This window comes from Anabas testudineus, chromosome 1 (genome assembly GCF_900324465.2).
Source record: "Anabas testudineus chromosome 1, fAnaTes1.2, whole genome shotgun sequence".
NCBI lineage: Eukaryota > Metazoa > Chordata > Actinopteri > Anabantiformes > Anabantidae > Anabas > Anabas testudineus.
Window position 1 is genome coordinate 13187452 of NC_046610.1, and position 22212 is coordinate 13209663.

Below are 22212 nucleotides of genomic sequence, written 5' to 3' on the forward strand. Positions count from 1 at the left end.
GACTGTAAAGTAACTATAAAGTAACTGTAGTCAGATAAATGTAGTAAAAACAAGTTTTGTTTGTAGGTTTGAATCAAATCTCTGACGGAGCCAGTGTCTTCAACTGTTGAGTAACTGTAATGGAGTGAGAATTACAGTATTGTGTATTTGGCCCTGAGGTTGAGGAGTAGAAAGAGCATGAATAGCATAAAAAACATAAGAAGTGTACTTCAGAATTACTTTTAAAGTACTGTCATTAAGTAAAGGTAACTAGACGTTGTCCACCACTGCATAAAGATACTTCTGGCATTGGTACGGTATAATAAACGATAATTTTGGTTTTATTATAACCATTATGCACAGATATCAGTGTTTGACCCCTGTCATACTGCATGCCCTGAAAAGTCACAGGACTGATATGATGCACAGACATTTACCTGTGCTGCATGTCACAAGACATACTGTACATATACTTCATAAACAAATATTTACTTTGTGTACATGCTCAGTGCAACATTATTTGATTAAAGTAAGAGCAGTTGTGGCACATGACTGCTATTAGCTTTCTGAAAGGTGGTGCTTAAGCGAAAGATTTACCTGCAAACATACTTTCATGTGCATTCGTGGACATGCATTCACAACCTGTAGGGCACAAGCATCCTGTGCGCTACAATTAGTGAAATGTCCTTCTTGACCCTTTAGGTATGTGGTTGCAGTAGCTATGGTGTCAGGAGGTGTGGGCGTCTTCACCTGTGCAAGCATGTAATTAGGAAAATAGATGAGCACAAAGACTATTGAATGCATTTTACCAGACGTCCGCCTACTCATCAGCCGTCTGTAATCACTGTATGCAGCCACTCTCACCATCGCTCTTTCCTACTCCTGTACTTCACTCTTGGTTACTTTGCTTCAGTCAGTGCATCGGTAAGGGATGCCTCATTGCACCTGTTCTTGTCAATTATGGAGCGATCACATACACAACCGGCCTTACCGGTCTTGCATTAGCCTGTAAAATTTCAGCAAGTAGAAATACTACATTCTGACATTAAGCCAGCAAGAACAGACAGCTGTAAAAGAATTTCAGTGACTAAAATGGTGGTCAGGAAGGAGTTGGTCATTAGAAGAGTAATCGATGGTTAGCGTACGTCCAGGTGTCAGCAGGCTGACAGAACCTCTCATTTGGTTTCTGGGGCAGCTGTCTGGATCGAGCACAGGAACATCAAACAACCCAGAGCTGGGGGAAAGGAGAGGGTTAAGGGGAGTGTGTGGAGTATTTGCCAAATATGACGTGCATACTTTGGATTACTAACAATACACAAACACTGTCTAAAACATACTTTCATAGTCATATTTGGTAGATTGGCAGTAAAAGCAAAAGAAACAATAATTTCCAATCTCATGTTTTAAATAAATCTATCAGTATGGGCTTTTTCCTTCCCGAGCCTGCCTTAGCTCCCAATTTTATTGCACGTTAAACATATTTTCAATTGACTGTAACGCACAGTAAGCCAGTGGGTGTTCCCGCTCTGGGCCCCTTTATAAGATGCATCTCTGAAAAAAAGAAATGACTGAATGCTTTTGTGGGAAAGTATTGTTTCACTCAATAGATTTAACAGACAGTTTTTAACAGTCATTTTGGTTCACGAACCAGGTAGTTAAAATGTATTATATCTACTCCATCCTGCTAAATCTCTCCACGCTGTGACATTAATTTGCAGTCAACAGTTAAAATAGTTGCTGATATTTACAACTCTCATGTCTCCTCTTTCTCCAACATAAATTAGCGGAAAGTTGAAGAGCCAGGCAGCTTCAGTGCGTCGTGCATTTACAGGAAAAAAACAGTCCTCTGGCCTGATCGAAAACATTCAGCCAGGGAAATATTTTGTTCCCTCACGTGTTTGAAGTTCTCCAACTCATTAATGTTCACTGAAATATTACCATAACCTCTCTAGATGAAGACTCACGGAGTGCGTAGCTATTGGGTATTGATTCCAGGCCAATAGATTTACAGTCATATCTGAATCAGTCAGTGTGTTTCCTGACGTGTAATAGAAGTTAAATTAGTCACCATAAAATGGGTATGTTTTGAGTGTGAATCACTGATGGAGGCAAACTAAATCATAACAGAGAATAATAGCACACCACATGTTTTGCATTTATTACACAGACAGAGAAAGTGATAAGCTGTCAATAGATCTAGCATATTTTTTCTATTATGTTCAATCCAACCCTTTCTTACTGTGGTATTTTTAATTAAGTTCTTTTTTTCTGAAATAAAAAGAGTAACTGAGATCAAGGCAGGCCTTATGAAGTGAAAAACAAGAAGTGGGTGGAGGAGTCAGAGCAAGATCAAGAGTGATGTGTGACCCTCAAGCCCACATGTCGACTCACACGGAGAGATATTGATTTTGGATAAGCTTTAGGATACACTACAGGAGCCTGTCTCTACACAAGTACACACCACACCATGAGCTGTCACAGCATTCATATCAAGGTGCAAAATGGGAGCAGCTTTTAAAATGTGCCTACAATTTTCAACACTTTCTCTCGTCGTTTCTCCTCACATCCCTCCCAAAGTTTGGCTTTCTCCCTCCCACCCTTCAAGCCAACCCCACCTCAAATGCACACACTCCCCCCATTTAACATGTGTGTGTATGTGTGTACGTGAGTGTCCTTGTTTAGTCTCTCCATGGCTGGATTGTGGCAGCAGCTCAGCTCTCTAAGGCAGGGTCCAGCTCTGGCTCTCCTCCACTTCCTCTGTCTCCTCTACCCACCCTCAGGTGCTCGTTCCTGGGATCTCAAAACCAGTCCATCCTCACCGGAGGTAAGACATCCACATGGTCATGTAGAAAAGTATAGCTACATGCATGTTTCAAGCTGTTATTGCCTTTTATGCAAGCATTGTGCATTATGCACTACAACTAAAATCAAGCCAGAATTCGGTCATGTGAAATAACTGCACGGCAGCCCATTATTTTTAGATTATTTGTGTCTTTGTCAGTCAAGCTAACTAATACCAAAGTATATCAGATTTTGAATATAACCTCTAAAGGGAGCCCCGTTAAGAGAGACATAACGTTAAAAGGAGGTAAAGATGTAAACTTTCTGTAAGCGGCAGAAAAGAAAGACCAGAAAGGTTCCCCAACTCAAACCAACTGTTGGACTGGGAGGGCTGTGGGATTTCCAGCAAGGGAGAGACAGAGAGAGAGAGAGAGAGAGACAGTTGGAGAGCAGGATGGATGAGTGAAAATGAGAAAAAAAAAAGTGCAGCAATGTGATCCAGCGGAATTTATGATTGTACTGTTGAAACACATGTCTGTGATGGGGAAACTGCGGTACATGAAGTACGGAGAGAGTCTGTACATGTACACGAGTGTGCCAATGTACTCATGTTTGTACCTGTGGCTTTGTGTTCCTAAAAGTGCGTGTGTGTTTGTGTGTGTGTGTTGGCAGGGGTTTGAGGTAGTGAGGGGGAATTTTTCTCTGACTTTCCTCCGTGTTGGCTACCATAAGATCGCAGAAATTCCTGCAGGAGCAAGAAACATCAAGATACACGAGACAGTAAAAAGCAGAAACTACCTGGGTATAAAGACATATACACAAACACACAAACACATACATGTACCACATTTTTAGACAAAATAATAATATCTGCATGATGAGTGCTGCAGTTATGGATGAACACAGGGTTCTGTTGCAGCGCTGCAGACCCAAACTGGTATCTACATCATCAACGGTAATTGGGTGATTGACAGGCCTGGCATCTTCACTGCTGTGGGAACACAGCTGACTTATAGACGACCCAATGAAATACGTTCTCGCAAAGGAGAGTCCATCACTGCACCTGGGCCACTGACTGAGGACTTGCATGTTTACGTGAGATGGATAGATGATGGCACAAACACACACACACACACACACACACACACACACACACACACACACACACACACACACACAGACTCATACATTAGTACTACTTATTACTCATCTCTGCTTTTCTTTTCTATAGCTGATCTACCAGCAGCCAGGTCCCAGTGTATACTATGAGTACAGTATGCCTTCACAAAACATGCACACTACTCCAGAGCCAGATACATCTTCTCATATTCTGCCCATGGGTAAGTGCACGCTCCACCATAAAATCTTATAACTTCATTAGAGTCACTGTAAATGACCTAAATGATTCTCTGCTTTTGCCCCCAAGTGTTGTTTGATACAACGGATGCCTCTTTTTGTATCTACCCATACATCATGAGGGTGGGTTTGTGTTTGGTTCAGCTGTCCCTTGAAGGTCATAATAACACCAACATGTATCATTTGCAGCTTTGCAGCAAAACTGTCCTTTTGAAAATTGGATTAGGATTAAGATAACATTTGACACAGGGCAGGCAGCAAAACTCTTCTGGCAAAAAATATCACGCGCACAGAGAAAATTATCAGGTCCACTTGGGTCAGATTTAATTTCATTACCTAATGTTTGACCTTCATTAAAAGAATAATTAAATAATTACCTAACATAAAGAAATCTCTTGAGTTATCCCAAGAAATAGCACTTTTTTTTTTTTAAGTCCCTGCATAACCCACAGGTATTTTAAATGATTCCAGCTGATTAGACCACTAATCAGGTTAGATGGGTGGTGCTATGATGGGAATATTCTGGTCACCTGACTCCAAGTATTAATAAGAGTAAGAAAAATGTTATTTGCCCCACCCAATGAATATACTGTATGTGTTTTGCAGAATATTTTTTCCAGTTACAGTTTTATACTGAGAAAAAAAGTCAACAATGTTGGAACTGTTGGACGTCAGTGAACTGCCACTCACTTTAATTTTCCGAAAAATGTAATAACTTTTTTTGTTTTCTGAGGTGATATTGGAGCTGTTTCACAACTATCCATAATTACTTTTGATTTTTTCCAGCTGTAAGCTGCTCCTCCATTTCCTTTGTGTATTGCTGGTGAATAGCATACATCAACAGCATAATGAAAAATCATTTTTTTTGTATTCATGCTGACTGAGTGCCAGTGTGAACACATTATACACTATTTACAATTAGTGTAAGTAATAAAGATGTAGGAGAACATGTACAACAGATCACCTGTACCTTCAACACAAACCTTTAACAAATGAAAAATGTATGTTATGATTCTTCCAACGAAATTACTCTCTCACTTTCTAATGCTAAAACTATGGGTCAATTTTTCCTCCCAGGTGAGAATGTCCACCAAAGGGACATCTCCAACAATGACATCATCAGGGAGAAGCCCCATCCTAACCTGGTGTCCTCTGATCCCACCTCGAAAGCTGATCCTCAGCCCACCTATATCTGGAAGAAGAGGGGGCACACAGAGTGCAGTGCAACATGTGGCACTGGTGAGAAACGTGAAATTCAAAGAAGGGGTGACTGGCCTTTGATTAATTTTTGGAACAGCCTACAGTTAAGCAAATAAAACACATAAAAAGAAAATTAAGGTGTTACAAAATCAGTGGTGACAGAAATTAGTCACAGAAACTGTAATTGAAAGCTATGACAGTAACAGTAACTGTAGCACACGTAAAAGGCTCAGATTGCCACATGCATACATGTTTTCAAAATGTGTGTCAGACAAGCAGGCATTCACTTGCTCAGTCTTTCTTCTGTTTCTGTGTGTTTGTGCACATGCACTTGCCAGGCAGACACCAGGTGCTCTGGGAGTGTGTTGAGAACGATTCCCAAGTGTCCGTTCCTGCTGACTTCTGTGATCCTGGCCATGAACCATTAAACCTCGAGGAAGAGTGCATCTCCCAGCCCTGCCCTGCTTAGTGGGTAACACACACACCTGATGTCCTGTTCATTTGCACAGACACACAATGTGAGACACACATGCATACAGTGTATTAGTTCCACATGGAGCTGTAACTCAGTGAAGGCCTCATCACTCACACACATTCCAGCCATAAGTCAGTCACCAGTTACACTTAATCACACTGATTCACTTTAGTGTGGCTTTGGTTTTCATATCCTGCAGTAAATACCACTAGATCCTATTGTTGCCAAGCTGTAGAAGGGAGTTAGTGTATTAAAAACGTTGGTTGTGGGTCTGTTAGATATTTCACCCACATTGTCAGTGAGCCATGATGGTTGTCAGTCTATTGGGAATAAAGCAGCAACAGAAGATTGCAAAACAGAATCTTCAGTAGTCACAGAGAAAATGTAATATGAATTTGTTGTTTGTCTTTTCTGTAATCTCCTTTTGGAGGAAACTATAGGCTTTAAAATCTCTCCAGAAAAGGGAGACAGACATAGCTGAGACATGCATTTGTTGTGGAAGGTCATTGTTTCCTCTTAGTATCAACATGAAACCAAATCTTCTGCGATTGAGCAGGAACCGGTACTTATTTCCCCCCATCCTCTGTCTTCTGTGATTGTCTCAAAGCTGGGATGTTGGGGAGTGGTCGGAGTGCAGCAGGAGATGTGGACCCGGCACTCAGCACCGCCAAGTCATCTGTCGCCAGGTTACTCAGGTCCATGCCGATGGGACAGAGACTTTGGTAATAGTGGAACAGGATTTGTGTGGGTCGTCTGACAGGCCGGTGACCAAGTCTAACTGTCAGTTGAAGATTTGCAGCCAGTGGGAGATAAGATCTGAGTGGAGCCCGGTGAGAAAACACACACACACACAAGTAACTAATTACAAGTAAAAGTCCAGCTCTCATTCATTTTACTCAAGTAAAAGCACAAAAAAAATCACCAGCAAATCAACAAAGGTCACTAAAATTTTTTGAAACTGACAAAAGTAATAATAAATACCTAATTTGTGTGTACCAGTGTTCAGTCCCGTGTGGGCTGGGCCAGCGCAGCAGGGAGGTGGTGTGTGTGAGCAACCAGGGTGATGTGGAGGACGATGAGGAATGTAACGTGAACCTAAAGCCAGATACTCTGCAAAACTGTGACATGGGAACCTGTGCACGCAGCTGGTTCACCTCCCTCTGGAGCCAAAGGGTAATACAGTGTCATTGTGTGCTAACATGTAAAAGTTCAATGTGTCATGTGTCACCTTCAAATAGCACTGATGTATAACGTATGTGTGGTAATCCTCAGTGCTCTGCAGAGTGTGGAAGGGGCAATCGAACCCGGACGGCTGTGTGCCTGATGGATCACGTGACTGATCTCCCATTGAGCATCTGTGAAGGGGAACACCCCCCAGAAGTGAAATTTTGTGATTCAGGCCCATGCCAAAACCGACTGGAGTGGTACACAGGGCCGTGGAGTCAGGTAATTCACACACTCAGAGTACCTGCAGGTTTCATACTGTTAAAACAGAAATTTGATGCGACAAATTTATATTGTGTGGGTTGGGGGGGGTTAATTAAGTGTTCTGCAGAATGCGGGAACGGTACACAGACGCGGAGCGTGGCTTGTCTTTTCAACAACGATGGTCGTATGGCGGTTGTGGACCAGTTAAAATGCTCTGGTCTGCCTCAGCCAATCACTGCTCAGACCTGCAGCCTGAAGCCATGTGGTGTGCAGTGGTATGTCACGGAGTGGAGCGCAGTAAGTGTCACAGAGTCTCTTTGTCCTTCTAGTACATCCCTATAAACTGTTGGTTTTTGTAGTCAGACAGAAATAAAGTACAATGAATATTTGAGACACTTGATTGAGTGACATACACTCACTCACCTACACCAGGGTGTTGCCTCCTAATATGATGATACAACTCCACCTCCCACTATAACCTCAGTAATAAACACATATATCTATCTATCTATATATATATCTATATATATATATATATCATCTTTCTGACACAAATTATAAGCTTGTAAAATAAGAATTCATGGCAGAGCTGTTCTAATGGATTACATAAGATTATACAGGTGTATCTGTATAAGTGGCCAGTGAGTGTCTGTTCATCCAAAACAATAGAGAAATAGAGAATTTGTTTAGAATTTTTTTTTTCCTCATTCATAATGGTCTTGGAGATATTTGTGGTTTTATGGTCTGTGACTGAGATCAAGCTCTCAGATTTCTGCTGCTTTTGGAGTTAACACAAACAAACATGAGTCAGAACGGCTCCCTCAAATGAATCAGAATGTGTGACCTTACACTCCTATTACTATTTAATTTGTTACATTCCTCGGTTATGTTTAGTTATGTTTAGTTATGTTTTGTACTAGGTAATTACAGATGTACTGGGATTTTTCATGTGTATCATTGAAAGTGATAAGCTCCCACCTTCGAAGTGCACAGTGGCAAGAAAAAGTATGTGAACCTTTTGAAATTTCATGGTTTTCTGCATCTTCATCTAACTAAAGAGTAAACAAAGTTTAGTTTTTTTGTGTTATTATTTTAGGCCCATTATATTTGTTAATACATTTGACTTAGATGGAGATCAGATCACATTTTATGATAAATGAATTCAAAAATTCCAAAAGGTTCACATACTTTTTCTTGCCACTACAAACTCCAGTCTAACAAATGTCAACACAGTAGCTGATCCACAGCTGAGCCACTGTCATCAGAAACAGACGTCACGTCAGATGATGGTTCAGAGGAGCGGCCTCTCTTGACTCCTGTATCTTTTCCTTGCATCCCTCAATGTATCTTCAGTGGGAGTGAATAAGACAATAGCAACAAATAAAAGTGAGGGAAAAACATGGATGCAGTTAAGGGACCTTGGAGGAACCTTTGGACGTTTAAGTAATAGCTGTTCTCAGTGGAATTCTGTCTATGGATCAACAGTAACCCTGGCATTGTTTCTGGAAAGACGACTAGCTGATTTACAAATGTAATCCTTTCATTACTTTGAACACCACACATGTAATTCATTTCACCTCCATTGTATTGGACTGGAAGCAGCGTCTGATTTGAATATCCCAAAAGCTCAGCACATAAAACTAAAACTACAATATCTGCATGATCAGACGCACCTGAGGTCTAGTGCATGTATGTAACATTATGCTACAACATTGGTAATTTAGAGGAAGTTCAGAAGGATGTAATGAGTTGTGGTGAATAAATAGTGTCCACGTCTACATTCAATAACCCTTCACCTCTGCATGCTCTCGGCTCTCTCTTTCCTGTCTCCTCAGTGCTCTCGATCTTGCAATGGTGGCTACCGTGTGCGAGAGGTGCGCTGTCTTACTGACAACATTGCCCCAAGTGATCGCTGTGACCCCAGTTTGACCCCAGAGAGTCGAGAGGAATGCAACAAACAACCTTGTGTAGCTGAGATAGGTAGGTCTCACTGACAGCGTACTACAGCTACGACACTACACACCGTAAATATAGTCTGGATGTAGTTAGGTCACAGAGGTTACACCAAGGCCAGAATGAGAGTTTAAATATATTTTTATTTTGTTTTTTAAATGTGTACTTTATATTTGAAACTGTAAAATCCAAGATCACTACCGATTCGAATCAAACAAATGTACAGAATAATGAATTATGAAGAAAAAGCAAAAAAAATATTTAAATGAACAGCCTTAATGACCTTTGTGTATTTTTCCACATAACTTCTCTAGATTGTCTGTCTCCTTTGTCCCAGATCCACTTTGCAATGACCAGTATCATAACTGTCTGGTGGTGGTTCAAGCCCGACTCTGCGTTTACCCTTATTACAGAAGCATCTGCTGCACCTCCTGCTCCCAGAGGTCAAAAACATACCCGAACCACATTCGCAGGTGATGATGAGGATGGTTACATTTACTTCGGGTTACACTTCAATAGAAAAAAAAGCAGCTGTGAAAACACATAGCTCTGATTGGAGAGTGTCTGTGCATGGTTTAATATCAACTGCAGCCCTCTGTTTTGTAAACATGGCAAAACCCACATTTGCTTATGTCTAAGTGGAAAAACAGTTTCATCTGACACCAAACTGGATGAAAATAGCCTGAAACACTTTTAATCCTAAGACAACACACACGCATATATATCTGGAGAGTGTTTTAATGTGTAACTTTAAATAGGACTGGTCACATTTGATGATGTCCTTTTACTGTATATTTATTCTTAATAAAAATGTGTATAACACTGCTGCTGTTGTTATTGCAGAGAAAATATTCAACTGTTATAAATCAGTCATAAAATAATGACATACATTGTCAATGACATGACATACATCATAGTAAGAAGGACCTGGGTTCGAATCCATGGTTCGTTGGGTGCTTTCTGTGTGGAGGATGCAGGTACTGACTGCTCTGGCACTTAATGTTCATAATAAAAATAAACTGACCCATATGTTCGTACTAGCACTGTGTGAGGGTCTAAATTTTACTGTTTTAGTTGGGTGTGGCTGTGTTGTCTTTCTGTGTGGAGTTTGTATGTTCACTTTGTGCCTTCATAGGTTTCCTCCAGGTATGCTGGGACTGGCTCCAGCACCCCTGTGGTGCTCTACTAGATCAGCAGGTATACCTACTACATGGATATTTTGGTTACATACTTACTTGTTAAATAATTCAATATATGATGCAGAAAGAGAACGAGTTCACTTAAAAAAAAAAAAAAAAAGGCTACTTAAGTTGACTCTAATTGGACTAAATGTTCAAAAATGCTTTAATACTTACCATGTATGCTGCACATTTACTATATAATATCCAGGGAAAAAGAGATAACTTGGCTTTGCATTCATTCAACGTAGTAATACCTTTGCTTTAATGGGACAGCTGGGCTGACAGCATGTGAAAGGTCATAATTCAATTCACGAGAACTTAAAGCACAGAAAGACAGAAACATTAAATGAACACCAATGACAAATGCACATTGCATTCTCAGTTTCTCATAAAACAAATTAAAAGTAGCATGGGGACCAAGCCAAGACTCTTTTACATACACACACTTCCATTTTGTAGCTATACATTATCTTTAGAAATGTTCCTGTGGTGCTACTGAGTCTTCCTGTGTCCACGGATGCAAGGCTGCACTGGTAGGTCCATGCTAGTAGGCTGTTGATGTATAATAGGAAAATAATCTTTAAGTGGAGCCTGGGCCTTTGGCATTAAGGGATGATGGTTCCACATTTACCAATACCTGTCTTCACTAAATTGCGTGGACACCAGTACCCCAAAAAAACATTCAAGGCTCTCTTTCCATGCTGATAAACGTTAACCCATTCCAAATATATATGACAGCCTCTTGCTTTTTTTTTTTTTTGCAGTTTTTCTTTTCTACATAGCTCTTTTTTTTGCTTTTTCCTTGGCATACGTACCAGATAGTAAGACGTTAATGTCACCGTTACTCAAGAGTTTAACAATAAGCTCTCTAGAAACATTGTTAGCCCATCCCCATCCACCCTCCACAATTGTCCTCAAATTGAACAATCACTATTTATACAAGTCAGTTCTGAAAATACAATAACATATTTTCCACTAAAATGTCATTGTGAACAACAAAAAATATATACTTCACTCCAATCTGATTTGTTCAGCTTATCAAATGCAATAACTGGTTTGTTTTCTTTGTAGCATCGTACCAACATTCACTGATTTCAATATTGTAGAAGTTTTACAAAGACATAAATATAGTAGGATACAATACAGTAAAAAATACAAAATAAAGTTGATATAGTTATTTCTTAAATGATAATTTATCAGAGGCAAACCCAGAAATGGATCTTTGACACTAGGCAAAAAATACTAAATAACCCCCTGAGGTCAAATGATAAAAGAATAGCCACGTCTCAAACCAGAGCTTAGTCCCAGATAACTCACTACTTGCGTGTTATTCATAAGTAGTGTACTATGAACAGGACTATAGGCAAAATGTGGGTGCCCTGTGTGATACATAGTAAGTGCATACTATGCAAGTGCACTAGTTTGGGCATTATTATTGTTATACTAATGAGACATTAAGCTAAGGAAAAATTGAAGGCACCATTATCCGAGGCAGAATATGCCTCAAGAATCAAACAACAGTTGTGGTATCAACAGATTAATATTCAAAACTGTAAAGAACAAAAGCTAGAATGAATCACTTTACAGTTTCAGGTATGGTTTAGGTCTGAGAACAACGAGGCAGTGAATCAGGTTAAGGCCAAATTAATTAATTTCATCCAATCAGAACATGTCAACAGTAAAGAAGATGTTAGACCTGATAAATCACACAGATTTGCAATGTGATATCAATTTTCATACCAGAACTCTTTTCTGTATTTTGTCATAGACTGGCTTGCTACATAGATATTTCTTCAATGTTAAATCAATTATATTAAACAAGGCTCTTTTTGCTTTTCTTTCAGAGGTTGTTATTATGCACAATAACCTATAAATGTTTGTTACAAGAATATTCAGTCTATAATATCTCAGTAAGGAGTACATCCAAGCATTCATGGTGAAGACTTTGGCTTTTGAAAAGTTAGTCTACATATGCACAAGTATGAAACACACGTAGAAAATGCACCATAGAAATAAAGACGTGGAAAATAAAGAAAACACAAAAACAGACTGAATGGCTCACACTCTGACCTACTGTCACTTAAGACCATTTGCTCATGCAAAACCATTTCCTCTCAAAGTAATTAAAAAGAAAAAAGTTTCAACTTCCCAAACCCTTCAAATTTGATCTGCCTTCACAGACTTGTTCAGGGTTGAAAGGAACAGGAAATACAAAAGGAACATAGAGTGGGGTTTGGAGGGCTTCAAGGGGTAATGTTCAAGTTTGTCATTCCTCATGTGCAAGTCAGTATAAAAATGCTACAACTCCTACAACACTCTTGTCAACAAGACAGGTTCAGGGCAATCCAAGTCCCCCCGTAGTTTGCCAAATAAAAAGGGGCTTGGAAATTGGCAGGACAGCTTGCTAAATGAGTGATGCAACGCACAGTCTCCACTCCCTGTATTATTTTTCTGCTTGCTCTTCGCCTTCTTCGTCTACCCATTCATGAAGGAAGAGCAATTGTGGGAGTCTGCGTCATTACATCAACAGCCAAAAACAGTATCTCCATTTTCTGTCTCTTGTCTCTTATGGCAGAACAGTCATTGTCCTCCTTTTCCATAAATGCCATTCCTCACTCTTTCGTTCCAATGATTTCGGCTTATGTTGGCTTTCCCATTTGTGTAATTATCCCTCCATGTGTCTCTTACTCGCTATCAGTCTCTAAGTCTGAGTCAGACCACTGCACTGGGCTCAGTTTCCCATGACGCTGGGCATACTCGATGACTGCTGTGTAACAGAAGTGGTACTGGTCCCAGGTCTGGATGCTGAAAGCCCGCTGTGTTCGCATCCGCCGCACCGTCTGACAGATATCTACTGTGCCAATGTCCTCCAGCCGGGACAGGCAGATGTCCAGTGTACAGAACGTTCCTAGACAGAAAGCAGAGCAAAACAAAGAAGTTACACAAAGAACACAGCAATTATTTGAAATCCTTCACAACTTAACAAGATTTAACAACATATCTAATAAAATATATATGAACTACAGAGGAACAGCAACAAGAGAAAACTCAAAAAAAGGGAAATAAGGAAGGGCTTCCACTTTGTGTGTCGGGTGTACTCAGATACTGGAAAGGACCTACTTTTACCTGTTCGGAGCAGGCTGAATTCTTATAACCATAAACTCAACAGTAGTTTGAAACCACTTTGATCAACATTTAGAGTGAATACAGGCATGTGTTAAGTGTACCTAGATTACTAGAATTATAGTATTCTATAGTATCTATAAAATACATCACTATGTAACATAAAAAAATGTGATTCGTTGATTTATGGTGGAGTAGTGGATCTACAGAAGTGGCCATTAATGTTGTAGTAAAATGAACCTCTGTGCTAAGCTTATAGTACATCACCTTATTAGCAATAGCATACTCTTTAGCTGCTTGTCATTACCTGTGCGGCCAATACCGGCACTGCAGTGCACAACCACAGGGGGGCCTCCTGGAGGCCCTTTCCAACTGGATCCCAGACTCTGGACTGCAGCCTCCCTCCTTTGAAGCACATGCTCACGGAAGTCCAACATTGCAGAAGCACTCTTGGGCACCCCAAAGTCTGGCCAGCTGACATAGAGGTAGTGGCATACCTCCCGTGTCTCTCCAGACTACGAAAATAAAACTCAGGCAGGACCATAGAGGAATACAGCAACATGTCAAATCCCTCACAGTTTAGGAAGTGAGATACTAATGCAATCAGTATGATTTACCTGTGTGTTGTAGAGTTCAAGATGAGAGAGTTTAAAGTCTTGGAACACCTGGATGTGTGTGTTCCTGACCAAGAAATAGCCGTACTGCTCAGTCCTGCCCTCCTCAAGAGGCCAGTATTGACCACACTTGACACGGCCACGCTCCACCACCCTGAGACAACAAATTCACTATGAAAATTGCACATCCTACTACTCATGCAGGCAAACAACCTTTGTACATTGTTGGGCAGAGACTGTTTTAATATATTTTTTAACCTTGCAGCCTAAATAGTAGTGGTCAAAATAATACATTTGTGAAGGAGCCTCACCTAGTGGTCATGACAATTATTAATACCATCTGTTCCCACACCATGCGCCAGAAGTCAACAAAGGTTTTTGGCAAGGGACCTAAGGGGGACAAAGGTTTGTCAGGCGACAGTTACATCATACGTTATTGTACTGTAGTCTAAGAGTAGGGTTGTGGCAGGAAAAACTGTACAAGGTTAGGAGGACTATATAAAGATAGAATATTGCCCTGCTGCTCACCCTGAGTGGCAATGTAAGCGTTGCTCCTCTTGTACCCATCCATGAAACTGGCATTAATGTAATCTGATGTCTACAAAAAACGCACAGCAGAGGTGGATAAGATGCACTGGTGAGTATTAGGATCTATTGCCTCCTGTTTAGGGAAATACTCAACATTGCTATTGTTAAAAAAGGATCAAAACACACACTGGTTTCCTTTGAACCAGGAATAACCTGTGTATGATGCACTAATGTAACACATTCATTTCCACATTTATGTCCACAGCCAATCCTTTCCTACTTCAGTGTCCACCATTAATTTCATGCAAAGATAAATCAAATATTTGAACATAAGAGACAGCAGCACTGACACTGAAACTAAATCGGAATTTTAAGTGTTGATGATTACCTCGTCCTCATCATCAGAGAGCTGGCAGAGTCGCACTCGTGACTGGTCCAGGCAGAGAACATCGCTGTACCTGTTCTTTATCTGATTGGACAATTTCCTGTAAAGGCAGAATTGAGGTCAGTGTGGAAGAAATGACAGACTTAAAGTGTAGGCTTACATGTTATCTGTCATCTAATTTCCATTTACCTCAGCACATAGACAAAGCAACACAAGGAATAGACCAGCAGAAAGACAGGAACAGACAGCAATAAAGTAGTCAGATATATAGAATATATTTACTTGGAGTAGTCAAAGGTGCCCGCTGGTGGCTCCTTACGGATCTCTTCGTACTCCTGATAGATCCCCTTTTTCTTCTTTCTCTTCACATACTCCACCAGCTCAAGCACCGTCATGCCTCCTGGCTCTGGTATGTGAACAGACACCTCCATGCAGCAGTCATCATCAGGACCCCACGATGATGACAGGGGTGAGGATTGAGAGGAAGCCTGGTGGGGTGGACGAGGCAAAGATTTCTGGGGCAATGGTGGCACCCCTTCCCCCTCACCCTCCTCCTCTTTTACACACTCGTTCTGAAATCTGTGGGGAGCATCTGTTGACTTGCCATCTGCTCCATTACCATCAGCTTTTTGGGAAAGCGGTGTGTCGGGAGGTGTCTCTGACTGAGGAGGAGCTTGGCGTCCACGACCATTCATGTTAGCATTGGGGCTGGAGCCACTAACGGCCATGTTGGCTCCGCTCACTGCTGAGCCGTTCCAGTGTTGGTGGTTCCCCTGTGGCCTGTTCGCAGCAGCATGCGGGCTCTGCTGGTATTGGCCTAGGCCTCGAGTCCTGCCCTCCACCACACCACAGTGGTTGTGTGGATTAGCATTGCTATCATCGTAGCAGTTAGAGTTAGCCACAGCTAGCTCAGAACCTAACTGTGTATTAATATGGGTGTGGGACAGTGTAGCATCTGCGCTTGGGTTGCTGCACTCTAAGCTGTATGAGCGTAGCAGGCTTCCCACACAGTCATGTGCGTCATGTTGTTGTGTGTCACCCTGAACAGTATTTGTGTGAACGTTAACACAGGACTGGATCCAAGCCACATGGCTATATTGGGATGTCCCACCCAAATGCTCAGGAAGGGAGGAGATTGGGATGTGACTGGCCAACTCATGAGCCTTCACTGTGCACACCTGGTGATTGCAGAACAAAAAACACATGTTCAACTAAATACTGAACGTCTGAGACATTATGATGTAATCATATAATGGAAAACAGGTACACTCACCCTTTCTCTCAGCTTCTCACGCACAAAGAGCCGCAGAACCGCAAAAGGGGCTCGAAACCAAAGAGGTGATGACACGATGAAGACACACTTAAGACGAGCTGGAAACGCCCCCTATAACATACAAGTAACAAATGAGTACCATTTAATTTAACAGGAACAGTTCTAACACCAGAAACTAGAAGGCAGGCAAATAATGGGCATTCCCACAAATGGATGCAAAAGCCATTGTCAGTAGAAAGTCAGCTCAGCTACCATGTACCCCCCACAGAGCTCTACAGGCTCCAGCTACATGACGGGAACATTTTATGCAATGATGCAGTTCAGCTTTAGCCAAACTAAACCCACATATACAACTGTACTGATTCCAGCAGCAACTGAAGCAGAGTCAGTTTACTACCAGACATGAAGTAATTCCAAACAAAGAAGAAAAGCTATCTGCCACAGTCTCAATTATTTGCAACATGTGTTTAACATGTTAAATAACAAAGAATGTAAATTATTTGCTCAACACATCCCCAGAACTAAAGCTACACCAGAGCACAGCTACTTCTAATGATTTTATAACTGTAAGTTTGACTGCCCTGTTAAAAAAGCAACAGAGGACGTTCCCTATATTTACCTTGAGCAAATTGAGGATCTTGACACACAGCTCATAGTCAAAATTGCCATAGCTGGAGTTGGTCATATCGTAGATAAATATGAGTCCGTCTCTCTGAGTCTGCACACTGGGGATGAATAAAGATTTTTTTTAATTAATAGCACATGAGGGTCAAAGGACGTTTGCCATGAGAAAGACACATCATAATATAAAATATGCCTTAAGGATATTTAAGTACATGGTAATACTCTAAGTGATTGGAGGAGTACAAGTGCAGAAAGGTTGTTTAAATAATTGGCTAAAGTTAGGACATCACCTCTCTATGGCTTTGTCCAGCTGATAGATGATGGCCTGAAGCACAGCTTTGTGGGTGGTGAGGTCTGGCCGATGGAGACGAGCAGTGAACAGCGCCAGAGCAGCACCTTTTGCATCACGGCCAGGCTGGTAACAACAGGCTTTCATTAACACACTATCATATACACCAATGTAAATTCAATCAGCTTCCATAATATAGTATTTGTGAATACTATTCTATTCTGACTATTTAAAAACAAATGTACTATCTCCATTCCCAAAGCGCATGCAAGTACACAATGACATGAGCAAACACAGGTTAGAGAGCATGTGCACAATTTTCTATGCATCGGGTGTGTAACTGCAAAATGACGGACACGAGGTTCTTTGTTTCCAGTGGATCATCACATGTTCACTACTCACCAGGACTGTAAATTTGCCACTCAACAGCTCAGAGCGCAACGGCTCCTCGTCAGGGTTGATATTAATGATGCCCTCTTTGATTCTTGTGTTCTAATGTTGAAGGATGATAGTAAAGATGAGGAAGAACAAAGAAAGACGAGTGCAGTTAGTCAGTTGTTCAAGTGTGTTTTGAATACCAGACAACATAAGTGTGTATGGAAAACAGCGCCCCTTGAGCTTATTACTTCAATTCAGAAACTTAAATCTGAAGTGCTACTGAGAGGGCAATATGTTAACACTGCATCTCTACTTTACAAAAACATTTGGGCCTTTTTTTGCTTTTATTTGATAGTATCGGTAGAGAGATAGCCTGGGAGAAATTGAAGAGAAGCGGGCACGATATGCAGCAACAGTCCCCAACAAGACTTGAACCAGTTAAAGTATGTTTAAGTGGCATGCACTGTATACACATGGCAACCAAGGTGCTCCCCCGACATGCCTAATTGAAAGGAAATCTCTTCCCATCACACAAACTTCCTGCGGAGGTCTCTAAAGTTGTGTCATATCACTCAAGGAATTCAGACACACACAATCTTAAGTGTTCTGCATCTACAATTTTAACCCCCCTGACTGCGTTGTTTCTATTGGCCGTAATGCTATTCGCCAAAGCAGGAGGTCAAAGTTGCACAAGGCATTGAAAATAATGTGCAGTGTTTCAGAGCACACTGGTTTGTGATGTCACGAGGCCCCTTCATATCAGCTACAGTGCATGGTCGTCGATACATAAAAAAAGATTTAAACAAGATCAGATTCAGATTATTTTTATGTTCAAACATAGCAAGCTCATGTGTACACCAACAGATGAGCCTGGATCTTATTTGGTGGTGAAGAAATTTGAATTGCAATACAAGTTGGAAAAATTGCAACTGGGTATTTTCCCAAATCATTTAGGCATAATTGAACCCTCTGGTGTTATTTTGATTTGATATTAGAAAAATAATGGTCTTTGTTGTGTCACCAACCAAAGCACTACTGTACCTTGTATGCTTGGAAGAGGTCGATGGCTCTGGAGACATCAAACTTTCTGGCCATAAGAAACTTTACAGCTGTAGGTTGGGAGACGAGCCCAGCACTTTGAGGTTGCTCCCTGCTATGCACCTCACTCAGGAACTCCTCCACAGCCTGTACAGATGTGATGAAAGATAAGGAAGAGAAAAGTGGAGCGGTATGTGCACCCGAGGTCAGATTAATGGGAATGACAGCTGACATTACAAAGACACACAAACCAGGCTATAAAGCTGAATGTCAGGCCCCTCAGCTTTATAGTTCTTTCCCAAACAATGCTACAATAATGTGTTATACAGATGGCAGCAGCAGCATGGCATCTCTCAGTAACTCAGTGGATGTGAGCACTCATACAGTATACACGACCATGTGTACAACGGGATTGTTTACAACAGATTAACTCATCAGCTCTATACAATTTCTAGCCAAAAAACAAAGAGTAAGCACCTGGATCTCACTAAGCAAGTAGCTAGTACCCTTTCATTGGCTTATTGCTGCGATGATTAATATGTTTCAGCTGGCAACACAGTAAGGTGACCTGACTACCTGAATGCACTGAATGACCAGTTTTTTCTGTCATTGGATTTTTTTCTACCCTGATGGCATGGGTGTATTCCAAAATGACAATACCAGGATTCATCTGGCTCAAATTGTGAAAGAGTTGTTCAGATGGGGAAGAACAAAGGAAGGCATTAACTTGCAGTTAGTCATTTGTTCAGGGAGCATGGGACATCATTTTCACACATGGATGTGAAGCAACAGTCTCATCAATTCAAGATCTAGGTGAGACATTAACACAGCTCTGGACCGAAATAATTGTGGTGACACCGAATAAGCTTATTGAAATCGTGCCACTGTGAATGTGTGCTATGAATATGATAACACACGTGTGAATATCACACTCTGAATATTAGAATGTGAGATTTTTTTTTTTGGCCAGAGGACTGTATAAAACCCAAACTCATTCAGTCATTCTACAAGGAAATCAAAAACTATGTATCAAGTAAATATCAAATACACACAGATTTCACTGTGAATATTGTTTTCAGACGATTAAAAATGTTTACTTTTTAGTAATTTATTTTATCTCAGCTGAGACATTCCAGTGCACATTGTGTGCTCTTTTGAAGTGTCAGCTTTCTTTTAAATATATTTTCTGTTTATATACCGTTTGTTTTTATTGCCTCATTTTTTTCATGCTGCTATACCAAAGCGCTGTTAACATTAATTGTCATTGTTTTATTGAAAAAAATAACAAAACTTCTATTTTATTTGTGTAAATAAATTACTCATATTGAATATACAGGTACTGGTAGGGATGAAAATTGTCTAAATGCAGGCAGTGGTAGATAAAATAAAGAGAATAAAAACAAAGTAAAAATACTGTGACTGATTTGTTCTAATGAGTTTTAAAGTGACTGATTACACTGATGAGTCAAAACAGTAACACAAATTAATTTAATTATATTTTAATTAATTTAATTATAATGCTGCTATGACTGACAGGTGTCAGAACAATGACACGCAGTGCATCACAGCTTGCTGCTACGTGGCTGAAAACCTGTCAGAGTGCACATGCTGACAGCAATCCACTCCAACATCAAAACTGACAGACAGGTATAGTATTAAGGGCTGATTAATGTATCTCTTAACTAAAGTTAGCCCTGACTACAGGTATCGAGTCGTGGGGGACAAGTGATGCAGAGTCAGCTATGTGCAAAAAAAACAGCTGACTAGAAAACTGTAAGTGAACACATACTGTACAGACACATTCATATGAGAAAACTGGCCTGACGGGTCCAGTCACTTCAATTAAATCAAAAAAAGAAAAGGCATTATTTAGTGTCAATGACACCACTCACTGGTAGTGTATTTTATAAAATGCTAGAAATTTTATTACATAATGGTGTGATTTAAAAAGCACCCTCCTTTGCAAGATTTGTTTTTGTCCCTTAAATCAGTGCTGAACATATTTGTAAATAGACAACAGTAAGATGGGACAACAATTCTGGATTTGTTTACCAGAGCAAAATCTAGGAGACAATCTTTCATTGACATCCTGGCATCACGAGAAACCTGGTAATTGCATGTTATCGCCCGTAACTTAACATCAATACCAGGATGGTTGCCAGCCTGAGATCAAGCTGATTTCAGCAGCTAATACAACCATCACAGACATTTTGTACTGGAAGTACCTTCAGAAGAAACTAATCGATTGATGTTTGTGGTTCGGGGAAACTAAGCAATCATGAAACAAACTGACAGGTCTTAACAGCGGAATCGTGTCATGTAACTTAGCTTGCTATTCATGTTATTACAGTTAATGCAGCGAATGCACGATGAAGCCAAAACAAGTACACAGCTAAACGAAGCAGTCAATAGTATCACTGCGTTGTATTTGATGTTTGCCATCAATGCCAGGCCCACCCCCTTTTACTCGACAGTGATGGTAATAACAATGCTAGGAACCGGGGGATCACTTCTGTGAAATCTCTTCCGTAAATCCGCACTGCAGGACACTGCTATCTAGTTGGTCATAGCATACACTCGAGTTGTCCGATCGAGCGCTGTCTTAACTGTGTCACGATAAATAATGACATTTTATCATTAAGGCAATGACTGCTTGGTCATTTTTGACCTTCGGGCTTCGTCCAAAATATTTTTAACATATGGCAAGAAAGCTGTCGAGGAAATTCCCTGCAAGTCAACAATAGCTCTATTAGCATTAGCTAGCGGCTAGGTTACATGTGGTAGCTGGATGGCTAATGATGGTGTTAAATCCACCAAAATAACAAGTGTTTGGGATTAAACATATGTAACAGAGTATCGGTAGTTAATATACATGATATGAAACGAACGTTAATCCAGGTTATCAAAGGAGCGAGTATTGTAGATACACAGCCGGTTAAGTGATCCTTCCTAGCTACTAGCATTAGCAAACGCCATCATGCACACATGCTAACTGCTGTCAGTCACACCGGAGTCTGTCGACTCCGGAGGGTGCGAATGGGCCAGGGCGGCTTACTAGACGTCGTTCCCAGGATCAACCACCGTGACAAAAAAATATGAAAAAAAATCGCCGGTTCAATGATAAACCAAACGTGACAGATGTAAACACTGAACACGAAGGGAAGACGAGAGGGAAAAAAACACCAAGAGACCCTTACCAGCTGCTCCTGAGGTGTCAGGGCTTCCGCCATCTTGAAGCCTCCGCAACGTCGCAGCGGGCGCGCCCACCAGTCGCTCGCACGCCCCGCACCCCGAGACGGAGCCCGAGGCCCCGCCCACGTCCATTCACATTACCGAGGACACCTCAGACGACTTAGTAAAGAGAATTAGAGGAGGAGAGGAGGACGTGATGGAGGACTTCAGGAGGACAGGTCCACATATATATAACTTATATATAATATATAACTTCTTAAGAGACTCATTATCTAGACGATCTCAATAAGAATTGAAACATACAAATGGCAGCAATGCTACATTTTTGGATGCCGGCTCCCTTAAAACCCCAGAGAAGAATATTAAGAAGATGCTATGTATCAGTAGAGTTCAGCTCAAAATATTGTATTTATCA

The 22212-nt window shown here is 40.9% G+C and overlaps 2 protein-coding genes across 2 annotated transcripts; one reads left to right on the top strand and one right to left on the bottom strand.

Moving 5' to 3' along the window:
* The first annotated feature begins 2668 nt into the window (after positions 1–2668).
* adamtsl7 (ADAMTS-like 7) lies at positions 2669–9720 on the top strand. Its single transcript, XM_026359650.1, has 12 exons — positions 2669–2803; positions 3433–3562; positions 3680–3855; positions 3992–4100; positions 5194–5355; positions 5655–5784; positions 6399–6621; positions 6791–6964; positions 7064–7237; positions 7337–7516; positions 9055–9199; positions 9510–9720. Exons 1-12 carry the CDS (start codon positions 2669–2671, stop codon positions 9647–9649), a joined length of 1878 nt encoding a protein of 625 aa, XP_026215435.1. The 3' UTR covers positions 9650–9720.
* Positions 9721–10587: 867 nt separating this feature from the next.
* ptpn9b (protein tyrosine phosphatase non-receptor type 9b) lies at positions 10588–21881 on the bottom strand. The gene is made up of 13 exons (XM_026359249.1): positions 21803–21881; positions 18609–18752; positions 17592–17681; positions 17191–17315; positions 16896–17001; positions 16277–16387; positions 15286–16181; positions 15007–15103; positions 14619–14688; positions 14402–14480; positions 14094–14244; positions 13784–13991; positions 10588–13261 (listed from the first exon to the last, which is right to left on the bottom strand). The coding sequence occupies exons 1-13, from the start codon at positions 21833–21835 to the stop codon at positions 13038–13040; spliced, it is 2334 nt and encodes a 777-aa protein (XP_026215034.1). The 5' UTR covers positions 21836–21881; the 3' UTR covers positions 10588–13037.
* Positions 21882–22212: the final 331 nt, after the last annotated feature.

Coding starts and splice junctions, on each gene's coding strand:
- ptpn9b (XM_026359249.1), bottom strand. CDS start 21,835: ATGGCGGAAGCCCTGACACCTCAGGAGCAGCTG. Junction 14,481..14,618: donor CGCTTACATTGCCACTCAGG/GTGAGCAGCAGG, acceptor TGTCCCCCTTAG/GTCCCTTGCCAAAAACCTTT. Junction 14,245..14,401: donor ATAATTGTCATGACCACTAG/GTGAGGCTCCTT, acceptor TTGTTGTCTCAG/GGTGGTGGAGCGTGGCCGTG.
- adamtsl7 (XM_026359650.1), top strand. CDS start 2,669: ATGGCTGGATTGTGGCAGCAGCTCAGCTCTCTAAGGCAGGGTCCAGCT. Junction 5,356..5,654: donor CAGTGCAACATGTGGCACTG/GTGAGAAACGTG, acceptor TGCACTTGCCAG/GCAGACACCAGGTGCTCTGG. Junction 6,965..7,063: donor CCTCCCTCTGGAGCCAAAGG/GTAATACAGTGT, acceptor GGTAATCCTCAG/TGCTCTGCAGAGTGTGGAAG.